Source organism: Gopherus flavomarginatus, chromosome 5, assembly GCF_025201925.1.
Source record: "Gopherus flavomarginatus isolate rGopFla2 chromosome 5, rGopFla2.mat.asm, whole genome shotgun sequence".
In the NCBI taxonomy this organism is placed as follows: Eukaryota; Metazoa; Chordata; order Testudines; family Testudinidae; genus Gopherus; species Gopherus flavomarginatus.
This window is the reverse complement of record NC_066621.1, coordinates 16921055-16945076: the sequence shown is the minus strand read 5'-3', so window position 1 is coordinate 16945076 and position 24022 is coordinate 16921055. Positions and strand designations below refer to the sequence as shown.

The 24022-nt window shown below is 45.9% G+C and overlaps 1 protein-coding gene across 3 annotated transcripts in view; it reads right to left on the bottom strand.

Moving 5' to 3' along the window:
- Window positions 1–24022, bottom strand: part of CCND3 (cyclin D3) — a 66768-nt gene that overhangs the window by 14908 nt on the left and 27838 nt on the right. The window contains exons 1-2 of one of the 3 annotated variants that reach the window (XM_050955884.1): window positions 5834–6215; window positions 3390–3605 (exon numbers count right to left, since the gene is read on the bottom strand). The exons of 1 other annotated variant lie outside the window; for it this stretch is intronic. In XM_050955884.1, coding sequence (XP_050811841.1) covers window positions 3390–3605; window positions 5834–6031 — 414 coding nt within the window. In that variant the 5' untranslated portion in view covers window positions 6032–6215. Of the gene's footprint in view, window positions 1–3389; window positions 3606–5833; window positions 6216–24022 lie in introns of those variants that run through there. One more of the 3 variants, XM_050955885.1, reaches the window with a different exon arrangement.

The following is a 24022-nucleotide window of genomic DNA, read 5'->3' as shown; positions in this document are numbered from 1 at the left end:
AACCTCACCAGTTCCATCCAAGATTATCCTGGAGAGTTTGTAATCCTTCTCAGGTCATGGAGTCTATGACCCAGCAAGAGGAGATCAGAGTGGGAAGTCATACTACTATCTGTTCCCAGCTGGGCTACAGCATTTACCTAAAGCAGGACTGGTGTGACTTTCAGATCACAGCCTTACAGCTGTCTTCTTTCCCAATGACCTTTGAAGACAAAGTCCTTCTCCAGGCCCCCAACTGCTTTGACCCACCTGCTGCCTCTAACTACAGGGCAGCTCACCTTCTGCTCAATCCCTCCCCCCACCCAAAAAAACCCCAAACAAGTTAACCCCAATTACTAGAGAGACAACTGCCCCTGGAGCTCCATGCTAGTTCATGGGGGGCTCCACTCTTTTGGCTGTGGACACATGAATGAGAAGCCCATCTTTAGCACCATAAGACAGGATTCTTGGCACCAAGGATGAAACCATTCTTGCTCATCTCAGCTGGGCATTGATGTGGAAGCCTATTGGTGAAAATGTAAATGTCAGCACTGTTAACTATTTCACTGCTGAGCAAAGCACAAAAGGAAGTACTCTGATACTATGATGATGGGTGCTAGATGGACAGACAGAAAGGAAAGGTCCAGCCATATGAAGAGCCACCCAATTTACTGAGCGTGGCGTCTCATTTTGGTGTCACAAGTAGGCGGAGTTTGGGTTGTGGGAGGCACCTGGCAGAGTACCACTACTTATTCTCCCTGACAATGTGTGTGTGTGTGTGTGTGTGTATTTAGGCACATCTTACCCAAGAATCCTTGCTTACAAACCCTTGGAGTGGTTCAGGTATGGAGCTCTGAGCATTTCAGTTTAAGAAGGAAAGGAAAACGTCAAGCTTGGTGCCTCTTTCACAGCCCAAGCACACACAGAGCTACATGCCATTTCTGAAAGTTCAATTAGCGAGGGCCAAAAGTAATGCCTGTTATACACTAAGCCTGAAAATTTTAATTTAAAAAACCCAAACCCACAGCAAAATAAAATCAGTCTGATTTTTGGCACTTCAAGGCAGCTGAACCAACCTGAACATTGTTCAAGACCTGTGCCTGGTGGTGATCAGTCAAGATTTCTCCATGATCACAGAAACAACTGCAATGGACATGACCTAGCTTCCGCTACTTGGTAGGCTCAGTAGAGAGGCGAAGGATTGCCTGGGTCATGAAGACTGCACCCCCACCTCAGCTCTAGCGATCAAGTCAGAAATGGCGACAAGGCAACATGTGGAGAAAGCTTGCCTTGCTGCAGTCCAAGCACCTGTTCAGTGGACAGCAACCTTCGGTCTCCAGGACTGGCAATCAGGCACCTTTCCCTAGCATTAAATCCAGACAGGCCATTGAATTGGAGCATTTTGACCTACCCATCTCATTCTCACCTGTGGGCATGGGGAAAAACAACCTTCCCATCTCATCTTTTAAATGCACCCACACTCCCAGAAGATAACTGGTGCCCCCGCTCCTGCTCAGGTGTTTGGCCTGCTGCCCCTGCAGCCGCCCCGATCTCTGCAGGCCCAGGTGTGAATGGAGACTGAATCTGTCTCTCTGCCAGATGGCAATCCCTATCATTACCACAGGACCACACACATACCAGCCTTTAATTTGGAGCCTGATCCAGAAATGAACTCCATGCACATAATTCCCACTATAATCCATGGGATTTACACTCATGGAATATATTCAAGAATCAGGAAGTGCTGCAAGGGGTGAAGTTTTATTTACAGAAGAGTGAAACCCCTGGATATAGAGTTTTCGTGCCCAACAGGACCCTCTTGTACAGCAGCACAGGCAAGGAGCTGCATTCCAACCATGGGGCCAACTCCACAGACACAATGAGCACCTGCGACTCCTGGGGACACCAGTACCTGGCTATCACATGTGGCACAATCCACCTACTCTGGTTGTGAGCATCCTCCACCCATGTTACCGAAGCAAAAGCAATCCTCCATCTATTTCAGGGGAAGTCGCAGGGAGGTGAAGGGAACTTCCCCCATCCTCATTTGCATGATCATAAAAAAAAGTTCTCCAATAACCAGAAATGTCTATCAGCTCCCACCTGAAACTTTAGTGAGTCCACTCCCCACCTTAGGGACAAATCATTATTACATCATCTCACCCCCACTCCTCAAAAATAACCTAACCAGCAGATGACTACCCCTAGGAAATTCTGTTAGACAAACTGTCCTAAAGGATGTTTGTTACACTGAAGTCAGGTGGTGGTTCCCTCTTGAAGGGCACATGTTCTAACACGGTTGAAGCCCTTTCACATTCCTCCCCTATTGACTGAGCTCCACCAAGAAGACTCCATCCATGGGACACCTGGGCAGCAATGGAGTTAAGTAAATAAGTCCTAGTGTCACTTGAAACCTTGTAAAACTGGCTTTACTTCGTTCCCACTGCACTATTCCTGTCCTCCCACACACAATCCTAAATGGCAGCAAGTCCATGACACTTCCCGACATCATTCCCAGCCCTTCTCTACAGCACCTACCACCTTGGTCTCTGAGCACCAAGGACCGTGGTCTCCCAGTGGGCAGGCATCTAGGTCACAAAAGCCCCTCATCACAACTAGCCCCCTTGTGAGCCGTCTCAGAAGAGTGAGAGGACATGGAAACTCAGCTCTCCTCTCATCCCCAGAGATGAAGTCCCTCCTGGGTTGGGCAGATATGCACATTGACAGCACCTTTCTCATCCACAGCCTTTTGCAATGCAGGTGAGTATCATCTTACACACATTTAACATGCATTAATTCAGCTTTGCGCGGTTGGCAAAAACAAAAAATGGGGAGAAAAATAACAATTTAAATACTGTACCTGTAGTGCGGGCGATTCTGCCCGCCGTTACACTCAATGTAATTTTGACTATACGCGATTTTCGCTTTATGCGCTGACTGCGGAATGTAACCCCAGCGTAAGATGAGACTCGCCTATACCTGTTCTGTGAATAAGGGCCTTTGGTCTCTCCAGGGCTATTTACCATATTAAAGTCCCAAAATGGGACACACTGAATTTCAGTCATGGGGATGTGTGTTTAACACATGTAATGTTTTCTATAACCTCAGTGTCACGATTCTGTCTACCTGAGCAATCAATGGGGAATAACACCAGGGCTGCATGGGATCAAGGCAGAGGTGGCGGCTCTAAGTGGGGGGTGCAGTTCTACTTCTCCAAAAGGTTGTGCGTCCACTTGGGTAAGGAAACAGAGAGGCTATTTGCAGAACATGGGGGAAGGGGCTTGGGGAAACAGGGGAAGGAAGACAGAAGGAGCCACAGGGCAGGTATGTCGCCAAGCAGTAGCAGCATGTAGAGGATATAGGGAGTTGGGGAATAGGGAAAAAGGCTCTATTTGGCAGAGTGGGGAGGTTACCAAGAGTTGTTGTGGTGTGATGGAATTGTCTGTGTAAATGCAGAGTTTCTCCACAGTCAGGGGCATGGTCTCTCGCAGCTTGGAAGCTAGGAGCATGCAGACAGCCCCCAGAAGCTGCAAGTGATTTTTTTGAGTAGGGACCGAAGACAGGTAGCGATCCACGTAGTTCATGGCCAAGGGGAAGACCTCCTCTTCGCATTTCTGCTCCTCACACACCTGATGAAATCCAACAGAAGAAAGGAAGTGTTTTAAATGCAGGACTCCTCTGCTCCTGTCCACATCAGAACTTCGAAACTACTAGTTATTGTAGTGTTTGGCACTTCTGTGGAGCCTTTTGTCTGGTGCTCTCAAAGCACTTTTGGCCTTAAGAGCCAAATTCTCTGCTGGAGTAACTCCAACACGTCACCAGCAGAGAATTTGGCCCAATGTCCTACAGCTTGCCTCACCTTCCCCTGGGAGGAAGGGAAAATAGTAAAATGGGTATAATGGAGGCACAGAGAGGTTAAAGACCAAAATCTTCTAAATTGTCCACTGATTTTGAGTGCCTCTGTTTCTGATTCCCCAACTTCAAGCATCTAGGTCTTAATGACCAGATGTGCTGATCACTTTCTGCTCTCCTTGAATGGAGGTGCTCAGAACCTCTGAAAAAATCAGTCCCAGTGTGGCTACAGCTGGCCATCCAAAAACAGAGGCACCAAGAATCAGTGGCCACTTTTGAAATCTCTGGGCTAAGTGACTTGCCCAACATCACAAAAAGAGTCACTGGCAGGGCCAGGGATAGAAACTGAGTTCAAACTCCTGGCTCCCCTTCTCTATCTACACCACACTTATAACAGGCATAAACAGAATCTGGGAATCCTAAATTTAAGTCCCTTGTTCTATTCCCTCAACTATGCTATTAATACACCGGCCATATTTATTTCCTTGTTTTAACAGAACTACAAAAATATTGAGATTTCCCCCCGTGCTATGGCAAAGATCATCCTTCTCTTTCAAACTGTAACTTTGCTTCCCTGTGTACTCTCTACCCACATAAGACTGCATGCCAGAGACTTTCTCCTTAAAAAAAAAAACCAACAGACTCACTTCTCATTTCACAGATTTAATTTTGGCCGCATTCCCCCTCACCCTCATTAACAATTAAAAATGAAAGATTAGCATTTAGAACTAAATCCTGCTGCCACAGAAGTCAATGGAAGTTGTGCCACCAACTTCAATATGACCTACATTTGGTCTTAATAGCTCAAATCCTATTAAACCGCACCCCTAGGAAATCCCAGTGATAAAGCCTCTAAGTTTACTTTGGGCTCCTTCAACTCTTACTGAGTTCAGTGTCTTGCAGATCAGGCCCCAAAGCAGCTTTTAGCCAAGTAACTATCTCAGAAAGTGCATTTAAGATAGAGGATAATTTTAAAAGTTGGCATTGGCATGTGCTTAAAAATGGAAACGGGCAGTTTGTCGCAACAGCCAGTGGGGTAGAGAAATCGACAGACTGAATTCAATCCGGATTCTGTTTCTTCATCGTGTAATTTTGTTTTCCTCTGAATCTAGACTATTCACTTCTTGATCATTTATGAAAAGAGACGGAGACATCTCCGATATTTTCCTCATTAAGTTGTTTAATGCTGAGGATCGCGTTGCTTTTAATTTAGCGGAGTGGAAGTTTGTGATGTTTTTCTACCCAGGCTTTCTCTTACGGTTGCATTGGAACTCCAGCTCTCTAAACTGCTAGACATAGTATGGCAAAGAACTTTAAGCTGACTGTTTGGGGGCCTGGGGTAAGGCGGGTGGGACCCCCTAGAGGCAAAAGCACACACTGCCCGGGCGTGGAAGAGAGCACGCTGTCTGGGTGTGGGTGGCCCTCTCGGTGCAGGAGGAAATGCTGCAATTCCCCATATGCAGAGGTGGAAATCATGCTCCCAAGCACCCCGGGTCTATCATCACTACAAAAACCCAGGGGGGAGGGAGGCCTCTTTTAAATGCCATCTTACCCCACTATTGCCCCTGCCTAACCATCCCCCCAAAAGATTGACCACCAGAGCCCTCCCACCGCATACTGAACCCCCACAAACCAGAGGCTTCTCCCCACCCTATCAGACTGTCTCCTCTGGAACTCGTCCTGTAGCAAGTGACACCCCAGACCCCCTCCCAAGCTTCTCCCCTACCAACTGATACAGATTCCTCAAACCGAATGCCTTCCTCTACCCCAAAAAAATCTCCCTCCCAACTGCCCCACCACTAGGTGACCCCACTACATCCTCTCCTCCATTCACACTCCAGTGCGATTGGGGTGGGTCCCTCTCTCCCACACCCAGCAGGCGCAGCCTCTCTGCCTGTGTCTGCGGTGGTGACAAAAGTGTAAGGAAAGGCGTTGTTGCTGGACTCCAGGATGGATTTGAGGGGAGTGGGGGTAGGACCCAGGTTAGGGGAGGGGGGTCCCGTACCTCCAGCATCCAAAAAGCCAGCATCTTCCGCATGAACGGCTTGATCTCCTTCTGCACGCAATGGAAGTAGGAGACCCGGGGGCTATAGCGCTCCTCCTGGCACAGCAGGTTCTGCAGCACCCGCCGGTCCCCCAGCAGCTGGGGGTCCCGCTCCGCCCTGGGCACACGGGGGCCCCCTTCCACGCACAGCAGCTCCATGTGCCTGGATCCTGGGGAATGGTGGGAGAACGGGGGCAGCAGGATCTCAGGGCGGAGCTGGGGGAAGGGGGAGCCGGCGGCAGGGACGGGGCACTCCCAGCCGGGGAGCGGGGCGAGCAGGCAACACTGATCCCAGCGAGCTGCCTCCCGGCTGCTCTGCCCCGCGCTCCCGGCCGCACTGACAGCGCCGGCTCCACTGTTACACTCTTTAGAACGTCGGGAAGTGAAGGGGCGGGGCCCCGGGCGGGCCCCTCCTCGCCGGAGGGAGGGGGACAGGAAAGGAGCCCCCTGGGTCCCATGGTGGGCTAGGCGGCTGCCCTGCTGTGGGAGGGGGCTGTTTCCCCGCCCATGCGCTCTAGACTGAAAACAAAAAAAGGGATTCTCCCCCCTCCCCACACAATTTTTTTTTTTGCCACCACTGCACCGGAAAGCCATGCCTACCCCTGCCCCTCAAAATCCCCTCCGCTCTCTGATTTCATGGTCTCTTGCTACTGTGGCTACTCCACAGCCAGTGGGAAGGGACGCTGACTTTTCACTCCACCCAGTGGACCCAAGCTCACCCATTGCAGCCTTGCAAAGACCTAGGATGACCAGATAGCAAATGTGAAAAATCGGGTTTGGTGGTGGGTAATAGGCATCTATCTCATAGAATATCAGGGTTGGAAGGGACCTCAGGAGGTCATCTAGTCCAACCCTCTGCTCAAAGCAGGACCAATCCCCAACTAAATCATCCCAGCCAGAGCTTTGTCAAGCCTGACTTTAAAAACCTAGATCATTAGGGTTGGAAGGGACCTCAAGAGATCATCTAAGTCCAACCTCCTGCTCAAAGCAGGACCAATCTCCAAATGGCCCCCTCAAGGATTGAACCTTTAAGGAAGCAGATTCCAGCACCTCCCTAGGTAACCCATTCCAGTGCTTCACCACATTCCTAGTGAAATAGTGTTTCCTAATATCCAGCCTAGACCTCCCCCACTGCAACTTGAGACCATTGCTGCTTCTTCTGTCATCTGCCACCACTGAGAACAGTCTAGATCTATCCTCTTTGGAACCTCCTTTCAGGTAGTTGAAAGCAGCTATCAAATCCCCCCTCATTCTTCTTTTCTGCAGACTAATATATATAAGACAAAGCCCCAGATATTGGGACTGTCCCTATAAAACCAAGACATCTAGTCACTCTATAAAGATCCTGCCTTAAGACATCAATTGCTTCGAAACATCATCATGCTGCAGTGATGCTAGGTGACAAAACATCACACAGAATCCATCAGTGTCACACTGCCTCAGATAATGTTCTGGGTGCTGTACATAAGGCACAACTGAATATTGCCCTGAGTCAAAGAGTTTACAGTCCAAATAACAGAAAGTAAGAAGAAAGATTGTACTGCGGAAGCCTAGATGAGGGAATCACTTGCAGGGGGTTTGTTTGTTGTGGTTATTGATTATTAGCATTAGTAATATTTTATGACAGTATCTGTCTATCATCAGCGCAACCACCAATGTTATCCAGGTGTGTCGAAACCACATCAAGTTTCAAGATCCGTGAGCACATTAATGAGTATTCCTCATGGGGCATGGGTTCACCTGGTTCAAAACAGGCCAATCTGGAACTCGCAGAATGGTTGCCAGCTCTGTTAATCGATTATTTCAGTCTCTTCAATATTTAATTTTGCAGCTATTTTTATCTAGGACTCCTGGAAGCTACGAGAACAATCAGATGTGAGTCTGTTGAAAGGATGTCTGTACTGGGCTTTTTTTCTCCAAAACCCATCCCGGTATTGCTAATGCTAGTGCAGCTCCCCTGGAGATAGCAACATTGGGAGCTTGTGTAGACAAGGCTTCCACAGCTACTAGTGTTTTTAACAGCATGTAATAATGGTTTTGAAATAACACACTCTGAACTTTTGAAAACTATCCTGAGCTCTTGCGTTTTTAGACTAGAGATTCTTTAGGGCATGAGCTATCTCTCATTGTGATTGTAAAAGTGGCTAGCACAATGGGGTCCTCCTCGATCTCTGTTGGGACCTCTAGACGATACTATAATACAAATAATTAAAATAATAATAATTAATACCTGGCTTATCTACATTAGTGTTCCTGGTGTTGCTAACGCTGTTGGAGCTGCACTAGTATTAGCAATGATGGGGGAGATTATTTTTTAAAACATTTTTATTATGTGTGTCTGCATACTCAAAGCACTTCGTATGCTCAGCACATGGTTTCTACACATGGTTTTCAAAAGTTCATAAACTTCTTCTTTTAAAACCATTTTTTCAAATTTAGCACAGATTAGCCCACTTTCCAGATTACTGATATGTCAAGTGTAAAGATTTAACTCTGGTTTTGAGTTTTCCAAGCTCAAAAGAAAGTCAAAATGCATCATTTAAAATGAAAAAACATTTTCCCTTCGCAGGTATAGAAGTAGAAAAAGAGCTGAATGCAATTTCTTCAAGCTCTCAAATTAAAACATTAAAATCTTCATCAGATTGAGTGAGCATGAGAAATTTCAGCCCAAAAGGTCAATTTTTGAGAAAATTCTGAATATGAAAGGAAAGGATTAGAATGAAATGGCCAGCTCATATGAACTTTGTAACTATCACAATGCTGTAATATGGCAACTGTAGGAACAGTTGGAAGCTGGATGATTAATCATGTAATCATAGAGGTTAGTGGTGGAAAATACATTCTAGATCATCTACTCCATTCATTTGTTCCTTACTCTATTTTCTAGTGCTTTATCCAGTCTGGGATTAAATGTCTCAAAAGAAGGCGCTTTGCAAAGGGCCACATGTAGCAATTTATGCTGCAGTGTTACTGTGCTAAAACCACATTAGGTGTGCTGAGGAGTGGTAGCTGACCCATGGATTCAAACGGGGTTGGGCAAAATTCAGTTTATCTGCAGCAATCTCTAAGAGGAGGCTTGGAAAAAAAGATGTGTAGTCACCATGTTCAGGAGAAATTGAATACACAGATATCATGGACATGTTGGATGAAGTGTCATGTACCTAAAATGGAGATTATGATCAGTAGTACAAATACTAGATTAGTATAAGGCATTCCAGGAGCATTCCAGGAAATAGGTTTGTAAGGTATAACATTTCATCTAAAAAGAACGTAGGATCAAAGAAGTTAGAGATTGAACGACCAACCAGATCTTTGAGTTTATTCTCTCTCTCTCTTCCCAAGTTGTATTCACTACCACTTTGAGGCATCTAATACTTTTGCTTGACCTTCTAAAAATCTATGTTCAATCATTATAAAGAACAGTAACCAAGAAAGAACACATTTTATAAACTTGTTTATTTTTGAGCATAAGCAAAACAAAACAAAAGTCTTTATCTGCCCTGTTCAGGAACGTTGACCCTAAAGAGAAAAAATTCTTTTTTGATCAGAGGCTTCAGAGTTCAAAATGCTGCTCATTTTATATCTCCATAAACATGAAGGTCATGTACATACCAGATTTGATATAAATCACATCTTAGCACTTAAAACTTCCATCTACTTCAAGGAATATGGGACCAGGCATTAGTTCTTTCTATCTAATCTATCTATCTATTTATGCCATTTCTAATGATCTCATCATCATAACTATCATAGTATCTTGGTACTGATTGCATGGTGTGCTACACAACGCTCACACAAAATCTTACAGCAACATAGCACAGAAGAGGAGTAAAGTGGCGAAAGTATGTGGAATTATATTGATTCTATCCCAGTCCTAAAATGGAAAAGGGGAATTTCAGTAGGTGCTATTAGACAGACAAGGTGGGTGAGGTAATATATTTTATTGGACCAACTTCTGCTGGTGAGAGAGACAAACTTTCAAACCACACACAGAGCTGTATCCTGGGATGGACACGGCTACAACTAGATTGCATACAGTAGGTGATAAAACATTCCAAAAATCCACCTCCCATTACAACTTTCTTCCACCTTCCTTCACTTCCTGCTGTGTGGGCATGAAATATTTGAAGAATCCCTGAGAGCATTTCTGTAGACCAATCAGATGGAGTTATACTAAGGTGACCCCCACCCCATCCCTTTATTGTTGGCGGCATCTTTTGTTTTGTACACAGAGTGAGGAGGGCCTCAAATCCCACATTTTCAGTAAAAATAGATAGCAGCTATTTTGTTTAGCCAAGCAAAGGGAAACCACAGCGCTGGGTTCTTTGTCCCTACATTTTCTGGACTATGTCCTCTGAAATTGAAAGTTTCAGGTCATATACCAGACATCATAATGGTCTCACTCACGTTTGCTTAGTGTCCCATGAGTGGGTCTAACTCAGCCTGATTGTTAGAAATATGTTGAAGCTGGAGTCAATGCATTGGGGGGTGAGGGGGAGAAGCAGCAGGGAAATGAAGGCTGTTGCATAAGAGAGAAAGTGTTCCTTCCAGATGATGACTTGGCAAAATTGATGCATCTGCCAGCCACATTATCAGGCTAGAAAGGCAAATTACAGACTTCAAGAGTTTGTGTGGAGGGAAGGGAGTACATTCCCGGAAAACCAAATTTTGGTCACTGTTGATCATGGATAGACAACTTCCTGGCTTCAGTGGTAGAGAAGTCAGAAATGTAAAAAAAGGAAATTCCTTCAGAGAAAAAAAAATTGAGGGTTTCTAGACCTCCAGGATCTCAAACCAGCAATGTTTTCCTTTGCTGAATCACAAGGGGGATCATTTTTTTGGTATGTAGATGATGTACGAACAGTCACCAGCACTAGGAGCTTTTAAAGGGGCACTTAAGCAATAGGTCCAGAATCTCTGTGGATGGGCAGCTGCTACCAAATTCACATTCAGACCACCATTAGGAAGAAGGCTGGAGAAATATGTCAGGCTGTTCATTAAATAAACAGATCCAGTTTGGGACAGATTGTCAGTTTGCGTAAATCAACATAGTGCCATTGGCTTTGATGGAGCTACACTGATTTGCACCACCATGATGTTCGTTCATAGACACGACGGGGTACATCTTCCATACTTCTGTCTTTGCCTTTTGCAGACACTATTCATTCAACTTTGAACTGTCCAGGGCTTGACTATTCTCTTTCTTCTTTGTTAGACCTGACTCAAGCATTATCAATGATGTCATAGTGAAACTGATTAACGTACATGAAGGTCCCGAAAACCAAACCCACATGTATGAGCAAATAACTATAAAATTTACTCTAGGAAATACCCAAAATGAGACTAAAAAACAGACATCATTTCATGTGAGAGTTTAATAATAATACTGCATACTTTTCATCTTAGGATCTCAGGGCACTTTACAAATCTTAATTAGCTAAACTTCATGACCCACTTCACCCCTTGAGGCAGGCGCTTATGATGCCCATTCTACAGAGGGGAAAATTAAGGTACAGAGAAGTTAAGTCTCTTGCCCAAAGTTATACAGCAATTCATTGGTACAGTGGGAAAGACGAACCAGAAGTCCTGGCTCCTGGTCCCATGCTTTAAACACAACCCTTAAAGGCTCCTTGATGTCCTTTCTCATAATTTAATCATCCTGTTCTCAGAAAAAACTCCCACAGACTTCAAGGAGAGTTTGGCCTGATATTGCAGGATTTGACCCATGGGATGTATGTCCTAATGCTATTTCCTAATAATGGCAACCATTATGCTCCACTTCCTCAGACCTTGTCAAACTTTTGAGTACAAGTAACCATTTCATGATGATATCATCAGGCTGAGCTGTAGAACACTGAATGTCAGCAATCCTTAACTGCATCATGTTGTACAACAAGCCCCCTGAAGAAGAAAGCTCTCTTTTTGAGCTGGTTGACACAGAGCTGATTTAACTGTTTCTGTCAGGGATGTGATTTTTACACCCATTATAATTATATTGGTACAGATTCCAGTGTGGATGTAGTTATATCAGTATACAAGTGCTAATACCATAATAACCTGAGAATAATCCAGAGGTCAGCAACCTTTCAGAAGTGGTGTGCCGAGGCTTCAGTTATTAATTCTAAGTTAAGGTTTCACGTGCCAGTAATACATTTTAAAGTTTTTAGAAGGTCTCTTTCTCTAAGTGTATAATATATAACTAAAGTATTGTTGTATGTAAAGTAAATAAGGTTTTTAAAATGTTTAAGAAGCTTCATTTAAAATTAAATTAAAATGCATTTTAAAGTTTTTAGAAGGTCTCTTTCTCTAAGTGTATAATATATAACTAAAGTATTGTTGTATGTAAAGTAAATAAGGTTTTTAAAATGTTTAAGAAGCTTCATTTAAAATTAAATTAAAATGCAGAGCCCCCTGGACCAGTGGCCAGGACCTGGGCAGTGTGAGTTCCACTGAAAATCATCTCACGTGCCGCCTTTGGCAGGTGTGCCATAGGTTGTCTACCCCTGGAATAATCTATACCGCTGTAACACCTTTATACTGGTTTAGCTGTGTCCACACAAGCAATATCAGTTCCTAAACCAATATAGTTAAAGCAGTACAAAAGCTGACTGTATACAAACACATAGCTTGGGATGCTTGCAGAACAGACCTAAACAGCAATAGGAAGTAGCCACTCTTATGAAGAGGGAAGTCATATGTCTTGTATTTTTACCCTGTAATGGGGCTTTGCAACTGACTGGCTGTGTGACCTTGTGCAAATCACTTGTGTCAAAACTTCCAAAAATGGCTACTGATTTTGGGTGTCTCAATTGTGGGGCATGTCGGGCCTGATTTTCAGAAACGTTGAGCACTTGTATCTCCGAATGAAGTCAGTGACTTTAACAGAAATTGTGCTGGTGGACGTCAGCTGAGGATCTGATCCAATGAACCTGGAAGCAGCACTTCACCTGACTTTTTACAAAAAGCATCAGTACCTATTGTCTTTAGCTTTCATCTGTCATTTTTAGCAGCTGCTTCTGTGCATTTGTTTCCCTTTTCCTAACATGATCTAAAATTAAATTGCATTTTCATTGACTCAAAAATGTACCAAACTCAGGCATCACCTGGTGAATGATTGGTTTTGTCTCTGAACCAGGCCTTTTAGAAACTAACCAAATTCAAGTGGGAAAGAAAGAAAGATAGTAGAGTGAAACTAACCAATTTCAGAAATCAAACTGAGGCTTGGAAAGTCCCCAAATTGAGATTATATTTAGTTAATTTTAGGGGATTATCTGTGGTTACAGTTCATGCAAATTAAAAAAAGAGCTTGTAAATTTTACATATAAAATATATTTTTTAACACACCCTTCCCTTGTCACTCCTTCTTCTCTCCTTCCCCCACCCCGAGTAGATTACATTACCCAAGCTTTGCACACAATATTTTGTGTCCAGGATGTTTTAAATCTTTTTTTTTTGTAATGACTTTTGGCTACATGTTATTTTTGTTTGCATGGAAAAGCCAACAAAATGCCTCGCCAATCCTGCCACTGATAAAATGGCGTGGCTCAGCCAATAGAGCAAAAAACCTGGTAGTTAGGACGCCTGGGTTCTATTCCTGGCTCTGCTGTGTGATCATGGACAAATCACTTTCCTAATTTGTGCCTTGATTTCCCCATCTTTAAAATGGGGATAAAGACACTTACCTGCCTTCGTAAAGTGCTTTGAGATCCTCTGATGAAAAGAGCTACTGTAAGTGACAGAAATTAATGGAGTCTGAATTCTTATTGAAATATGGATTCATAAGTTCCTACCGCAAACAGTTTCTAGTCTAAGGCAATACTACCCCACCTCATTACAAGGCTGTGTGTTGTTCTGCTCTACAAGAGCCTAGGAAGATTGGTGGGCACTCTACACCCCCAACGTGCCTCCTCCATTCAAGTCTAAACATAACTACAAATCCTCCAATGCAGCCTCAAGCTGTCCCTTGGTACCCAGTCCCCCCCACCCCACCCCAAGCTGAGCTCAACCCCTCCCCCAAAGCAGAACACAGGAATCCACCTCCCCATTGTTGTGTGAGAAAATCTCATTGGTTCAACTGCTAGGGGACACTCTGTGGCTCTGGGGGAGAAGTCAGGATTGGCCCTCAAGTGTTTAGTTCAATGATGAGCCCAAGTCATAGAGTCCAGATCTAGATTTGAACCTTCCTAAGATTTGGAGGTGTTAGTCAGAGTGTTTAGTTTTGATCCATTGTAGACACTGGGGGGAGCAGCCAAAAAGTTTGGACCCAGATTCAGATTCAAACTTTTGCCTCGAAAAGAGCTGGGTTTAGGAGTCAGTGTGTGCAAGGGATGTATCCCTTCATGCAAAGGAAAGCAGGGCTGGAGAGTGGATGCAGGGATGTCCCTTTTCCCAAGGCTCATGTGCTAAGAACCAGGATCATGGACTTACGGTACCACAGTAATAAACCACAGCTAAGAAGAGTTGAAGAGAGAAAAAAGCAAATAAACAGGCAAGTATCTACACTGCGAGACCCACACGTTATGATATTTTTAAATTAAAGCTTGCTCACTGTCCCAATGGACTCAGAGCCTTACTCTGAAGCAGAGCACTGCGGGGCAGCTTCAGAGCTGGTGTCAGTGGGCGGGACTCAGATGAAACCAAGAATCTGGTCTGGATTTGGTTCCACGCCTTCTAGTGTGGACGCTATTCATGGGGGGGAGGGGTGTGGACGTGGCTCTGTGTGTGTGTATTTATGGAGGTGTGTAGTGGCTGCAAGGCAAGGAGGGCAGGGCAGGAGGAAAGGGCCCTACTTCTTTCGCCCAGCTGCACAGCACCTGGACTGCTAATCCCTTATAACAAGGGCTGGACAGAACAACTATGGGGATCTGAACTAAAAGCAAACCCCACACCCTCCAGCCAATAAACCTTTATACTAAGCTTGCTAGCTACACTCAGTGCACCTTGGAGTAATTGACAGGGAAAATCTTGTGTTGACCCTGGAATGGCTTCCTAGAGGGGAAGAGTATGAACCGGAGGGTCCAGATTTAGCTCTAATTTACACCTCATTGATTTCAGTGAGGTTTCACAGGGTATCAATCAATGCAATATTTAGTCCCATGTCAGCTTCTTCCTGGGAGTGGAGGATATCTGAGTTCCTCCAACAGAATGGAGGTTAGTGACTGCTCCATCTTTGCATACATGGAAGTGCTGTGCACTGCAGACTCGCAGGTCTGAAACCTAAGGGACTGTCCCAAGGATCACCCAATAGCTTTGCTGTCACCCTGCTGTATTGCAGCAGGTTGCCAGCCAATACTCATTGTGTACTTCCCCATCCATCCTGACCCTGTGAAGTGAGGGGACACATCCAGCTCTCCCTGCTCAAACACTGCCCCTGTCACAGATCAAAGAGAGAGGAATAACACTAGGCCCTTCTCTAATACCCTTCAAATATTTACAAACACTAGTGAATTAAGTCTCACTACACCCTTTGCAAAGAAGGTATTATTATATCTCCATTTTACAGATGAGGAAACTGAGGCACAGAGAAGCGACGTAACTTGTCCGAGGCCACACAAGGAGTCAGTGGCATAGGTGGGAATAGAAGCTTGGACTCTTCTGATGCAAATCCCCTCTGCTAAGCCCTAGACCACATTCCATAAGACGAATGCCCTTCCCTGCAAAGGCAGACTTCATTGTATCACTTTCAATTATAATATTCAAGATATCCACAATAAAAGACAATATATATGCATCTCTGCTAGCAAATTTCTTGTCATTACATATAATCCTATAAATAAATCTGCCGTTACATTAACATGCTAATGAAATAAGCTCTGAGAATGTATACACACACTTCATTTACATCTATGCACAGCTTCAGTGAAGTGACTCCAGACTTACACCAGTGCAAAGAAGACATAAAATGCTACGGTTCTGATTTGACCACACTACCCCATGGTAATGGAGAATCAGAACCACTGAACTGTGACGTGCAGGTTGGGCTGCTAGCAGGATATTGTCTGTAGCAATTAAGTGCCAAGTTTCCTTCCCACTGCAAACTGACAAACCAATAGGTGCCTGTGAATAGGCATGAGTGCATCTTGATTTATTTTTGTAGCAGAGTATATTTATTTGTAAGATGAACCGACAGACCATGTCCCCAAAACAAGTGCTAACATCTGCAGTAGCGAGCAGCATGCTGGGCAGGCTGGCTCCTTGGCTCAGCTGACCAGATCGCTCCAAGATTTAGGACAATCAAAGATGTGCTTTGTTTTATAGGTGTCCATTTCGGGGACTTCATGCTGTACATTGGCTCCCTCGCCCCGTAAAAGTCTCTGTTGTTACTACCCATGCAGCTCCACCAGTGGGAGCAATGGAGGGAGCCCTAAACTAGTGTCGGCTAGTGCTCGCCCATCGCCTGCAGGAAATCCAGGCAATACAGCAGTTAAAACATGGGCATCCAGTGGCAAATGGTCTACGGTGGGGTTCCCACCATTGCTGCAACTACTGAAGCTGCACCAGTATTAGCAGCTGTGAGAAGTATTAGGGGGAAAAGGCCAGTGCAGGGGTGACCAACCCTGTGACTCCGGAGCCGCACGCAGCTCTTCAGAGGTTAATATGCGGCTCCTTGCACAGGCGCTGACTCCAAGGCTGGAGCTACAGGTGCCAACTTTCCCATGTGCTGCGGGGTGCTCACTGCTCAACCCCCTGCTGAGCCTCAGATCCTGCCACCACTCCATCCCTTCCCCCAAGGCCTCTGTCCCTTTCCCCGAGCCTGCCATGTCCTTGCTTCTCCCACCTCCACCAGAGCCTCCTGCGTACTGCAAAACAGCTGATTGCGGTGGGTGGGAGGAGTGGGGAGCAAGGAGGAAGCGCTGATTGGTGGGGCTGCCGATGGGCGGGAGGCACTGGGGGCTAGTGGATGGGGGGGCTGCTGACATATTACTGTGGCTCTTTGGCAATGTTCATTGGTAAATTCTGGCTCTTTCTCAGGCTCAGGTTGGCCACCCCTGGGCTAGTGTAATAACCACACCTTGCTCCTAGATAGTGCTTTCCAAAGGAGGTCAGTATGATTATCCCCATTTTACAGACAGGAAAACCAAGGCAAAGAACACCTGGCAGCATAGCCCAGACTAGAAGCCAGGCCTCTTGAAGCCCACTCCAGTGCTCTAACCACTAGGCAACAGTGAACAGGCGAGACTGCAGCTGAATCACAGCTCAGTTCTCCGAGGGAGCAGGACAGAGGCAGAATCATACTGGAGGGTCCCATTCAGATGTATTCTCATGGGCTCAGTCCTCATGCAGGGTTTGTACCACAGATCTCTGCCCCATGCCCTACTCCAGGCAATGATCATTTGCATACATTTTCCGTTGCTCTGATTTGGGGTTGTAAAGCTGCTGAGCAGTCACTCTAGTCCCATACAGGTAATTTCCCATTATGGGGCAAATGACAGCTCAGCCAAGGGGACCATTTTGAAAAGGAAAGTACAGTTGTTGGCTCCCCTCTGCTGCTCTGGTAAGGAAGCCTCTTTGCCAGACCTGAATCATTGATAAGCACAGAACTCCCACCCTTCACAAGCATCAGAGCTGCTGGTTATCTACACAGCCTCAGTGCAGGCAGCAGGGACTGTGCTTTTCAGGCCTACCAGGAGCTTTATGTTATAACAGAAGTGTCCCCTCCCTCTGAACAGGCTTGATCCAAAGCCCACGGAAGTCAAGAGAAAGATGCCCATTGAGTTGAATGAATGAGACCCTGCATATGTTGGAGTGGAGAGCTTGTCAGATTCTGAATCAGTACGAAGATCCCCAGAGCAATTCAAAGCCATGGGCATGGCCCAAGGGAGAGAAAGAATAGAACATTATCCACTGCATTATGGCAAATGATAGAAACTGAGTGGGTGGGTAGATACAAGGGGTAGTGAGTGAAAAAAAAAAGCCTGCAGAGCACTCAGCGCCCTGCTGAGATGAATTGCATTGCTCCACTCATTCGGTAACCAAGGCGTGAGGCTCAGCTGGCAAGGTGACATGAGGAAATGGAACCACCAGGCCTGGCAGGGAGCTTTCATTTCCCAGGCTGAAGTTTGAATGGCCCACAAGATTGAAAGCAGAAATAGAGATTTTTGTTTCCCACATGCAGGTTCCAAGAGCATGTCAGAGGCACTGGGGTCTTTCATACTAAGGATCTGGGTGCAAATGTCAAGCCGGAGAGCAGCGCAAAGGATTTTAACTTCCAAACCCTGGACATATAGTGAAAAATTGGAGAGACAAACGCACACACTGGTAAAAAGAGGAAGAGAGATAAAAGGCGGAAGGTAGAACAGAGAAGCTAGGCCAAGGGCTAGAGTTTTTAAAAGAACTCAACATCCAGCAGCTCCCATTGCTCTCAAAGGGGAGAAGAGGTGGGGTCACAGTTTTTATTTTATGTTTATTTATTATTCTGAACAATTGAAGCGCTAATCATTTAGTAATGGAGGTAATATCTATGGAAAAGCGTGTCCACATTCCTGACCAGATCCTTGGAAGGACAAAGGCATTAGAATGATTTCAGTCTTAGCAGAAGAGACTAACCCCCAAGCATCCAGTCTGAGTTTTACAATAGCCTCAGAACATTCTAGAATGATTTCCAGACTGAGCTACCTAGCCTGTCTGGTATGGGAGAGAGTGGTGTTGGCCTTTGTCTGGGTTTTCAACCCACTCATGCAGAAGGTGGGGACAGTCTCTGAACAGGAGTCTGAGTGACCCAATCTAATATATTAAATGGCAGGTGCATTACCGGCTGCCAATAGCAGGGGATGGGCAGTGGGTAGATTCAACTCTCTGACCACTCTAAATTGGACTGGGGGAGACTGATTGAATTACAGGCAGGGGTGAAAGTAACTTAAAGGACTTGCCGGTACTCCAGAGTCCTGCAGAGGGGGAGGGGCCTCAACTGGAAGAGGTGTGGCCTCTATCGGAAGAGATGGGACCTTTAAATCCCTTGGCTTTTAAATCAGGATTTAAAGGGCTCAGGGATTCAGCTGAAGCTAGGAGCCGGGCCCTTTAAATCACCCCCGGAGCTACCAGCTGCAGAGGTGGATGGGAGCCCTGGGGTTTGGGCAGGGGTGAAAGTAATTTACATTTCTTACCCATATGGTCCAATCGCAAGCAACCCATCTCTCCTACGTACTTCATGGATCCCTCCCATAGCATGACACAGAGAGAGAAAATAAAGCTACTATTACTACTACCAGCACTGTCTGTAATAAAACTTTACTATTGGAATAAGCCTGAAAAAGTGAAAACTCACTGTCACATTTTTCTCCGTGTCTTCCCTCCTCCTCCTCCAGCCAGGCTGTGGTCACTAGACTCCAGGCTTTCTCCCTGCCTGGCACTGAGCAGCAGCTGCAGGGGCTTCCCTCTAGCTTGCAGCAGGGAGCAGGGAGACTGGCTGAGGGAGGGAGAAGCTTGCCTGCTGCATAAGAACAGTTTAAACTCAGCTGTTCCCTGTGCAGTTCAGTAACATTTCAAAGAGGATCTGCAAGCAGTTTGGACATCACAACCATGATCCTCTGCTGGGGAGGGAATGGGATAGATTTGAACTTGGAAATGGTTCCTGATTTTGATTGTGTTTTTTGTGTATAGGAGATCCCCTGATCCTGGGGGCAGAAAAGAACTGCCCCTGCCATGGTCACACACACCCTCCCGCCCCCAACAACAACTGGGAGTGAAATTAACAAGGATGCCAGAAACAGCTTCTAATCCTGGAGGGCTGAGCTGCGCAGGGAACAGCTGAGTTTAAACTGTTCTTATGCAGGCAGCAGCAGCAGGCATCTCAGCCAGTGTCCCTACTGCAAGCTAGAGCCTAGAGGAGAACCCCTGCTGGGGTAGGGGGAAGAATGCAGAACCTTGTCTGCAGCCTGGCTGGAGGAGGAGGAGGGGGAGGGAGGAGACAAGATACCAATGTGACATTGAGTTTTCCCCTTCCACCTGCTTTTATTAGCTCTGGATTTAAGCTGTGCAGCCAAATGCTTGTATTTGTTGTGTATATTAGTATTGGAGAGAGATCCTTTCATCCCTGGGGGCAGAAAAGGATTATCCCTGCCATGGTCAAACACCCGCCCGCCCCCAGCTACTGTGAGTGAAATTAACAAGGATGCCAGAAACCACTCCTAACCCCGAGGGCTGAACTGCTCAGGGAGCAGCTGAGTTTAAACTATTCTTATGCAGGAGGCAGGCTTTTCCCGCCGTCAACCAGTCTCCTTTTCTTACTGGTCCTCCGTACCGGCCCGTACCGGTTTACTTTCACTTCTGATTACAGGGTTGTCATGCCTCACCTCAAGCGGCTACCCTGGAGTTATGAAGTGACCCATGGCCCTTTCTTGCTTTTCTGGCCAAGGGAAGATGCACTGTGGATTGTTGCAGGGAGGAAGGAAAGACAAGAGAGGAAAGGAGGATCTAAACAGTTTGAGGATGGATAGAGAAGCCATTCAACGAACCTGTAACGCTTCTTCAATATCTTGTGCCCCTGCTTTGGAGATTAGGGGCCGTTGTACACAGAGGGACAAGGGAAGCAGGCATGACCCCCAGATAAGGGGCTCCTGAGGAGATTGTTGCTCAAGGAGCTTTTCAGAACTCAGCTCTTTGGGCTTGACTCTCCTCTCACCTGCACCAGTGTAAATCAGGAGAAGCTCCACTGAAGACAATGGACTTGCATTGGGGTAAGCGACAGGAGAACAAGGCCCTCCCACTGCACTTGGGTGGGGAAACACTCTTTCTGCATCAGTAGCAAATTACTGTGCAATAAACTGAGTCTAGAAAACCCTCCCCCCTCCTCAAGGCCTGGGCCTCCCCGGTGAAGTCCGTTGGCTCACTTGGCTCTGCTGAAGGGCATCAATGCTTCACTTGCTATTTTGGACAAAGCCTTTTTCCTGTGGTCACGCTCCGTGGCTGAGGAGCCACACACATGTGTGCAGTAACCACTTGGCTCCCGGTTCAAAACACAGATGTTTCGTTACTTGAGGGAAGAGGGGGTCAGTCAATCAATCCCCTCTGGCACGTACAGCACCCACGAGCACTTCCTAATATAGAAGCAAGGATCAAGCTGACAAGCTAATGGGCCACGCAGAGTTAAAGACACGAGGACTTAATCTTGCTTCCATTGGAGCAAAACTCCTAACGAACTTCAGTGGAAGCAGGATTGGGCCCTCAAGTGCCGTTCTGTTCTGTAGAAGCCGCACTTTGCTGGAGTCTGTAGGAAAAGAAAGGTAGATCTGGGAATTATTAGCAAACTGCTAGGTCTGGGCAGGTCATAAAGGCTTCCCAATGAGAACGAACGCAGTAAATGGGCAATGTTTTCCATTTCCTATTTCATTGCAATAATACTCCCACCTAGTCATTTTCAGTGAATGAGCCTAAACATGACCTTTACATATTTGACAGTGGAGAGACAAAGTGAGTGAGCTAATATCTTCTACTGGGCCAACTTCTGCTGGTGAGAAAGACAAGCTGTCAAGCTTACACAGAGCTCTTCCTCAGAACTGGGAACGGTACTCCGAGCATCACAGCTGAATGCAAGGTGGAACAGATTGTTTAGCGTAAGTAGTTAGCCCATATTCTAAGAGACCATTCAACATAAGAGTGGTCCAATAAAAGAATTTTATTGTCCAAATTCCAAAGGCAGCTTCCACAGGGTCCCATAAGGAGATCCTGGACGTCCTTTCCCAAAAGAAGAACAGATGATGTCCGTGGCTAACATGGCTACAACTACATTGCATATTTGACAGTGAAAAGCCAGCCCTGATTCCTGCCGCTTCCTTTCAAGCCTATGAGGCCAAATGATGCAATTTCTAAGCAAGATTAATAAGGGACATAGGTCATTTTATATGGATATCAAGAATATCCAGTTATCATAATTAATTATAAGCATTATAGAAGGGATATTAAACTTCATGCTTCAGAGCGAACCCAATCTTCAACTATTAGAAATCAGGATGAGCGCTCATGTGGGGGGCTGATTATCTCATGGTACTTATTGCGGGATTCCTATACCTTCCTCTGAAGCATCTGGTACTGGACACTGCCAGATACAGGATATTGGACTGGATGGACTTCGGGTCTGACCCAGCTCTTACACTCCTAATTCCTTTAGCAAACCTCCTAGTGGGAGAACAGAAAGCACTTAAACTGCCTGATAAATAGTATTTCCAAGAGTAGAATTATCTATGTCCACAAAAGAAGAAGGAAGAAGTGTTGGTTAGCAATTAGAGCAAGAAACTAGGAGTCAGGACTCCTGGGTTCTTTTCCCAGTTCTGCTGGTGACTTGTTCTGTAGCCTACGGCAGGTCACGTAACCACTGCATGCCTCAGTTTACCATATGTAAAATGGCGGTAATGGTGAAAATTCAGCTCTCAGGAAGCAGACATATCTCCACTGAAGTCAATGAGTTGCTCTCACTTGTACCAAGGTGAATTTGTGTAACTCAATGGCGTTCCAGCCAATCATATTGCAGTTACTTACCCCATTTGTCTGATTAATATGTACATGCCTCATAGGAGGGTTGTGTGTGCATTAATTAATATGTTAAAATATTGCTCAGGCATGCAAGAGTGAAATCAGGAAGGCGAAATCACACTTGGAGTTGCAGCTAGCAAGAGATATTAAGAGTAACAAGAAGGGTTTCTTCAGGTATGTTAGCAACAAGAAGAAGGTCAAGGAAAGTGTGGGCCCCTTACTGAATGAGGGAGGCAACCTAGTGACAAAGGATGTGGAAAAAGCTAACGTACTCAATGCTTTTTTTGCCTCTGTCTTCATGAACAAGGTCAGCTCCCAGGCTGCTGCACTGGGCAGCACAGCATGGGGAGGAGGTGACCAGCCCTCTGTGGAGAAAGAAGTGGTTCAGGACTATTTAGAAAACTGGACGAGCACAAGTCCATGGGGCCAGATGCGCTGCATCCGAGGGTGCTAAAGGAGTTGGCAGATGTGATTGCAGAGCCATTGGCCATTATTTTTGAAAACTCATGGCAATCGGCGGAGGTCCCGGATGACTGGAAAAAGGCTAGCACAGTGCTCATCTTTAAAAAAGTGAAGGAGGAGGATCTGGGGAACCTCAGATCAGTCAGCCTCACCTCAGTCCTTAGAAAAATAATGGAGCAGGTCCTCAAGGAATCAATTCTGAAGCACTTGGAGGAGAGGAAAGTGATCAGGAACAGTCAACATGGATTCACCAAGGGCAAGTCATGCCTGACTAACCTAATTGCCTTCTATGACGAGATAACTGGCTCTGCGGATGAGGGGAAAGCAGTGGATGTGTTATTCCTTGACTTTAGCAAAGCTTTTGATCCGGTCTCCCACAGTATTTTTGCCAGCAAGTTAGAGAAGTATGGGCTGGATGAATGGAGTATAAGGTGGATAGAAAGCTGGCTAGATCATTGGGCTCAACGGGTAGTGATCAATGGCTCCATGTCTAGTTGGCAGCCGGTATCAAGCGGAGTGCCCCAAGGGTCGGTCCTGGGGCCAGTTTTGTTCAATATCTTCATTAATGATCTGGAGGATGGCGTGGACTGCATCCTCAGCAAGTTTGCAGATGACACTAAACTGGGAGGAGTGGTAGATACGCTGGAGGGTAGGGATAAGATACAGAGGGACCTAGACAAATTTGAGGACTGGGCCAAAAGAAACCTGATGAGGTTCAATAAGGACAAGGGCAGAGTCCTGCACTTAGGACGGAAGAATCCCATTCACTGTTACAGACAAGGGACCAAATGGCTAGGAAACAGTTCTGTAGAAACGGACCTAGGGGTTACAGAGGATGAGAAGCTGGATATGAGTCAACAGTGTGCCCTTGTTGCCAAGAAGGCTAATGGAATTTTAGGCTGTATAAGTTGGGGTATTGCCAGCAGACCAAGGGACGTGATCATTCCCCTCTATTCAACATTGGTGAGGCCTCATTTGGAGTACTGTGGGGCCCCACAGTACAAGAAGGATGTGAAAAAATTGGAAAGAGTCCAGCGGAGGGCAACAAAAATGATTAGGGGGCTGGAGCACATGACTTAGGAGGAGAGGCTGAGGGAACTGGGATTGTTTAGTCTGCAGAAGAGAAGAATGAGGGGGATTTGATAGCTGCTTTCAACTACCTGAAAGGGGGTTCCAAAGAGGATGGATCTGACTGTTAGTGGTAGCAGATGACAGAACAAG